Here is a 7,146-nt window from a genome sequence, read left to right on the forward strand (position 1 = left end):
GAAGTGTCCATGGTCCTTGAAGAGCGGGTGTAAGCCAGTGGTTCTCAAACTTCTCAAAGGCAGCAAAGTGTTCGGGCCCCAACAACACGGGACCAAAACGGTCCAACTTTCTGAAACTCCTCCATGCGTGCTTTTTAAATGAATAGATTAAAGAAGATTAAAATCCCTTTCAAGTAAACCAGATTGCTCCATCTGACAAAAACTAATAACATGTGAAATCACTTTGTTAAAACAATGCTAATATAAAGTTGTATATGTGCAAAAAATAACTCATATTTGGCAAAAAAAAATCACCAAGGAAGCCGGTTGGATTCCTGTTTTCTCTCCATAGTTTCATGTTGAAGCATCCTTGAGCAAGGCACTGAAGCCCCAGAGCTTCACAGCAGCACAAAGCTCCTTCAGTACTCAGGATGGTGACATGCAGAGAATCATTCCACCACTGTGGGATTAATAAAGGATTCTTAAAAAAATTTAAAAGAAAAAAAAAGAATCAGCATCTCCCCTCGCGCCCCACCTGTAATACCTCCGCGCCCCACTAGAGGGTCACGCCCCACAGTTTGAGAACCACTGGTGTAAGCCCTCCATCTATGGGATGTCAAAGTGTGTGCAGGGATCTATGAAGAGTTCCAGGATGTTGAGGGGTCTTTGAAGGGAGCAACCTTGAAAGGATCCCGAACACCCTTAAAAACACCTTAAATACTCCTTAAGCCTCCTACGAAGACCCCTACGCACCTGATCCCTGGAAGAGTCCTAAACGATTCCTGAAAACCCTTTCAAGGACATGAGGACCTGATGCCCCCCGACACACACACACACACACACACACACACACACACACACACACACACACACACACACACACACACACACACTGCGGACACAGACAACACTTTTCACCTGGAGGGCCCTGCAGCTCCGTGTGGATCCTCCGGCCGCCCCCCCCTCCCTCCCTTGCCCCCCCCTCCCCCCGCTTTTCCCCCGACCCCCCCCCCCCCCCCCCCTCCGGCTTCAAACGCATTCCGGGGTGGCCGCTCGTAACCTCCGCAGTAAATTAAGACGAAGTGGCGAATAAAGCCGCACCTGCAGGCTGACGTCTTCACCTCCAACACATGGAGGAGCCGTTAGGAGGCTCGGCCTCATCTGGAGAAGGAATCACCCCGAGACGAGACCCACAACGGGGTTCTCTGCTTCATATGAAGCCAATAATAATAATAATAATAATAATAATAATAATAATAATAATAATAATAATAATAATAATAATAATAATACATTACAATGTTGCACTCGCATTGCATTTTATAGCCATGAAGAAGACACAGGTTTATGCTGCAATGAAAACACAACGTGTCATCACACGTTACGTCATTAATAGGGTTTGAAATATATTGTTCTGCAAAAGAAATGTCACGTATGAGATTTGACATGAAGAGTATCAAAGTCCGACACGTCATTGTGTGTGTGCGTCATTTTAACACACACAGACAAGGAGTATTAAAACGAAACACATAACATGAGACACAGAGAAATATTCAAATGTACAATATAAACAAATAAACAAATTAAATAAATAAATAAATAAATAAGAGTATGTTAAAACAAGTGTATCATCAGAGTGTATTTTAATAGAAAATAAAGATGTGTAACAATGTGTTAGAGACAATATTGACCTGCAGCACTAGCCTGCTTATTAAACATGATTATTTTAAAGCTTGCATCTTTATTTGGAGCCGAGCAGGAGCGACAGGTACACCACCCCTCCTCTTCATCCTCCTCCTCTTCATCCTCCTCCTCCTCCTCCTCCTCTTCCTCTTCCTCTTCCTTTTAACGTTGCTTTCACATCACAAGAAGCTGAGCAGACAAAAGGCCTAAAGTCAACATCATTTGCAACTCTCTCTCTCTCTGTGTGTGTGTGTGTGTGTGTGTGTGTGTGTGTGTGTGTGTGTGTGTGTGTGTGTGTGTCTATTGTCTCGGCTTCAGTCCCCATGAAGTCAGTTAATAAATGCTGCTCGACTGTGTTTTCTTCTTCAGAGTCAGACAAAGAGCTGAACAGAGGCTCAGAGGTCAGCGCTCACACGGCGATGACACAACGTCACGTATGTGAACTCCTCCCACCACGTGGAGCTGATGAGGCTGGTTGTGTTTTTATTTGATAAACTACAACTTGAATCAATTCCAGAAGAGGAGAAATGATCCCATGTGCAGGCGTCATAGCAAAAACAAAAGTTTTCTTGTGTTTTTATTATTATTATTTTATTATTTCTTTAGATTGATTTAAGAAAGTTTAAGCATTATGGGATAGAAAGGATTAAACATTGACCTATGATTTCATGAGTTTAGGGTCTGAAATAAGAGTGAAAGTGGCGTTTTTAAAATGTATTTCTTAGTTGTTGTCCGCTGGGCGGGTTCGACTTGTTGTGTGTCTGTGATGACATGAGTGCTTTTCTTTTGTCAGGTGTGCTTGTTGTGAAAACATTGTAATCACCTGGCAGGACACACTGTAACAACCTGCAGGACACCTTCATCACCTGCCTCACCTTCATCACCTCTCACCTCGATCACCTCTCACCTTCATCACCTCTCACCATCATCACATCTCACCTTCATCAGCTGTCTCACCTTCATCACCTCTCACCTTCATCAGCTGTCTCACCTTCATGAGCTGTCTCACCTTCGTCACCTCTCACCTTCATCAGCTGTCTGTCTGCTCTGTGGCAGTTTGCTTTAATCTGTGATCAGTACACATCAACCTCTTCATGCAGGCGACACAATGCTCACCACTGGGATCTTATTCTGTCCACATGACCTTGTTATTTTTTATTCATTTTATAACACATTTTGTAGTTATGTTATTATTTCTAGTTTGACTTTACAATTCATACAAATAAATATGTTGGATTGTAAAATAGGCCTAACGGCTATATGGAAAACTGTTATTTTAGTGGTGGTCCTGCTATATTACTCATCATTTCATAGTCTGGTTTTTCTTTGACAAATGCTAATTAAACCCAAATAATAAAGTTGAAAAAAAAACTCGTCATTCATAATAATAAAAAAACAAGACCATCAGATTCATCATGAAAAGACACAGATACCATTGAGCATGCGCGGACACACAAAAAAGACCCAGCGCTAGAATAACTGCTCGCAATCCCATTGGTCGGCGCGCGTGTCGCCGGCAGCCAATCAGAGGCCAGGACGCGCGGACCGACGCGGCTCTAAGGAGCGTCCTCACTGTTTCTTCCTCAGAGGAAAAGTTGGATCAGTTTGGAGAGCGGCGCGCGCTCAACCCGCTCAATTATCACTTCATTGCGGCGGAGACTCATCACAGCGCGACGCTGCAGAAAATAACCCAGAGCGACGAGGAGAGGACCGCTGGATCCCTCTGGAGGTAAACTCAACTCCTTCGCTCCTGTTTTAATGCTGATTCACAGAGTGCATGAGAGCAGAGAGTTATGAAGCCAAATAAATACAAGACACGCCGACTTAAGTCATGTCACCAATCATAATAATGATCCATAATAATAATGCATGTGTTGTTCATTTTGAGGTTCCAATAATATATTTTCAGAAACTATATTTGTTTGAGTGAACTCATTTTTGTTCGTGACTTGGGGTCTACAAAATGACAAACAAGTTCAAAACAATCATGTTGATTTTCGTCCTTGTTATCGTTTACATTTCTATTATTATTATTATTATTATTAATAATAATAATAATAATAATAATAATAATAGGAGGGAATATTACTTTTGAATTTTAAAAAAAAATATTTTTGTCTTTCTATTTTTCACTTAAACCATGTTTTTGCAAAATTATAAATTCAAACTATATACCACTATATTTGTCTATCGTTCATTGTAGCCTTGTGTATAAATAAGTTATTAAGATAAGTTAAGAAAAAAATAATTTAAACCATCATTGGAAGAAAAAAACTTGTTTGGTCTTCATGGCAGAGTATATTTAATATTACAGTGTACACAGTGTATTTTTCACACGGGATTGAGTTAATGTGCTATTTCATTAAGACTCTATTGACTCCTAATAATACTTAATAATATGCGTTCCTTCAGACGTAAACCGGGTGTTCGGGCAGCCGGAGGAGGACTCGCGCAGACATGTCAGAAAGCGTCGGGTGCGAGTTTGAGATCGACGTGGAGAGCCTGGAGGCGGAGAGCGACGACCAGGCCGCCGCCGCCGCCTACGAGGACGACGGAGACCGCGGCAAGGCCGACGGCAAGCCGGCGGCCCCAAGCGGCGGCGGCGGCGGCGGCGACCAGAGGAAGCTGAGCCGGACGCCGAAGTGCGCGCGCTGCCGGAACCACGGCGTGGTGTCCTGCCTGAAGGGCCACAAGCGCTTCTGCCGCTGGAGGGACTGCCAGTGCGCCAACTGCCTGCTGGTGGTGGAGCGGCAGCGCGTGATGGCGGCGCAGGTGGCCCTGAGGAGGCAGCAAGCCACGGAGGTAAAAGGCCCGGAGTGTGCGCGTGTGCACGGCGGCGAATGCGTGGCTAAGTGGTTAGCTCCGTGGTTAGCATGTCCGTCCCTCAGTCTGAGGATGTGCCCTTTAGCAAGGCGCGTGGCTCCCCGGTGCTGCGTCTACTGTGGACCACGAAACGGCGGTCGCGTTGGATAAAAGCGTCAGCTGAATGTGATGCAATGTTGTCTGTGTGTGTGTGTGTGTGTGTGTGTGTGTGTGTGTGTGTGTGTGTGTGTGTGTGTGTGTCTGTGTGCGTCGGAATGATGCATTCAAGTGCTTTTATTCAGCAACAGCCAGTGAACAAATTAGACTCCGTTAATGTGTATTTTTCTTTATTTCTGGAGCCGACTGGTTATTCTGAACATTGACAATAAAACAAACATCACATCCGGGGACTCAGATGTGCGTTAGCTCTTTTTAACACGTTTATTCCTGCAGACTTCTCTGGCTGTGCCGGCTTTTATTTCTCTGATGTAGGGATCTCCAGGACGTGTTGATCTTGCTCCTCATAAGCCAGGAGCTTCTTTCTGTTTCTTCACCACTGCTTTATTTACTTTGTGAATCCCAACGGCCCAGTCACTGCTACAGGGGAACAACCACATTAAACATGAAACAATATGTGTTTTAAAACCAGTAAATCAGTTAGAAGTCAAACACACATCATCCTTAAATCACCGGATTTAAATTATATGTATTTATAGCATTAGTTGTAAATTACAAGTTATTTATGTTTTAATTCTGCAATGACCTTTGAACTGTTGTGACAATGTGGCTAAATGTGAGTTTGATGCTGTTGGCTTCATAATTGAGCAGTTAGTGTTCAAACTGCTCTTTGATTGCTCCTTCTTTTATTTATTTGAGCGGTCGTGGGACATCATCTCCACCATAACAGGCCCGAAGAGGCCGCACGTTTTTCTGAAACACAATTCTGGTTCCTTAAACCGGTCTGGTCAGGAAAACAATCCATCCTGCGTGTGTCCTAAAATAACACGACTATTCAAAGTCAAGTTTGAAGTGAGCCACTCATAACGTACAGTTGTGTTTTCCCACCGAAAGCAGGTTCATGTTGAGTTAAGTCTGGGTGTGTGCAGGCTCACACTGGAGGATTTAAAGGTTATTTATTGTGCGCTACGATGTCTCTTTGTTGTTGACTGGGCATGAACGAGTCGGTGGCGTCCATGAAGAGTTTTGAATGTTTTCCTCAACAAACAATCAACATTCTATAAAAAAGTAAAAAGCTTTATTTACACGGCTCAATTAGAGAATGTCTCATTTGTTGTAAACAAACACAAATCGGCATCGTGATCTCCTCCTTTAAATTTCGCGTGTGTTGTGTGTGTTGCGTGTTGTGTGTTTTGACTGTGGTGACATTCAAATATTTGAGAACGTCTGAGGTCACAATAATGAACCACGTCAGCTGGTCTTTTAACGATGAAACCATGTGGACGTGTTTTTCTCTGTGTGGGTTTGTGTGTGTGTGAGGAAACTTAATGTGTAACTTTTTTACACAGACTTGTGAACATATTGCAGTTTAGTGATTTAAAAAGAAGTCTTTATTATTTATCTTTCGAAACGCCCCAACGTCTGTGTTAAACTTTTCATCGTGTTCAAAAGATTCTGCGTCCATCTTTAAAGACGCCTACGACCGACTTTTAATGATTATTATTATTATTATTATTATTATTATTATTATGGACTTGAGCCGTGACAAGTCAAAGAATCTCTAAAAACATCCCAATGGCAGTTTTGAAAGCATTTCTTTGTTTTCTCTTCATCAGGACAAGAAAGGAATATCTGGGAAAACCTTCGCGGCGGAGAGGAGGACGATCTATCAGCGGCACATCCGACCGTCCACCATGCTCGCCAAAAGCATCCTGGAAGGTAACGAGGCCGCAGAGCTGACGGAGAGAAGCATGTTTGACTTCTTTCTGATCTTTTCCTTCACGTTTAATGTGACGGAAAATGTGATAAGCAATAAGCTCACTGATAATCGTGTCCTGCATGGTCGCAGCGTACAAACAGGATTCCATCATAGAGCGTGATTTATGTTTTTGACACCAGAGTGAACCTTCCTCTGTGTTTCGCTCGCTGCAGTGTGAGTGTTTCTGCTCCACGTCTGTCGTAGACCTCAAATTAAAACGGGGGCTTTTTTTAATGACAGGGTACCGCCCGGTGCAGTCCGACCCGTTCCTGGCGGCCAACGCGTCCCTCCCGCCGCCGCTGAGCGACCGCATGAGGAAGAGGAGGGCCTTCGCCGACAAGGAGCTGGAGAGCATCATGCTGGAGCGGGAGTACAAGGAGCGAGAGCTGCTGGAGAACAGCCAGACGACCTCGCTCATCTTCCCCAACGGCGTGGCTCACCACGCCGCCGCCGAGTACAACTACAAGTCGTCCTACTCGCCGGCGGCTCCGGCCGAGCCGCAGCACAAAGAGCTGTGCGGCTTCCTCGGCCCCAACTGCCTGGATCTGTCCATGCCGTACCCGGCCGGCTCGGCCAACGTCGAGCTCATCTCCTCCAACGTCAGCGTGGCCACCACCTTCCGCCACTTCCCGCTGCAGCCGTCACGCGGCGGAGGAGGAGCAGCAGGAGGAGGAGGCGGCGGCGGCGGCGGCGGCTTCGTGATGTGGCCCCGCGGTGCCGCCAACCTGGGCGACGCCCTGCTCTAC

The 7,146-nt window shown here is 45.0% G+C and overlaps 1 protein-coding gene across 1 annotated transcript in view; it reads left to right on the forward strand.

Annotated features, from left to right (window-relative positions):
• Positions 1–4,119: 4,119 nt before the first annotated feature.
• The window catches only part of dmrt2a (doublesex and mab-3 related transcription factor 2a), a 3,630-nt gene continuing 603 nt past the window's right edge, over positions 4,120–7,146 (forward strand). The window contains exons 1-3 of the mRNA XM_068566578.1: positions 4,120–4,464; positions 6,258–6,360; positions 6,641–7,146. The exon at positions 6,641–7,146 is cut by the window's right edge and continues 603 nt beyond it. Of these exons, the coding sequence (XP_068422679.1) occupies positions 4,120–4,464; positions 6,258–6,360; positions 6,641–7,146 (954 nt within the window). The remainder of the gene's footprint in view (positions 4,465–6,257; positions 6,361–6,640) is intronic.

Source organism: Clinocottus analis, unplaced genomic scaffold, assembly GCF_023055335.1.
Source record: "Clinocottus analis isolate CAN_PGR_092001 unplaced genomic scaffold, fCliAna1.0.p SCAF_7, whole genome shotgun sequence".
NCBI lineage: Eukaryota > Metazoa > Chordata > Actinopteri > Perciformes > Cottidae > Clinocottus > Clinocottus analis.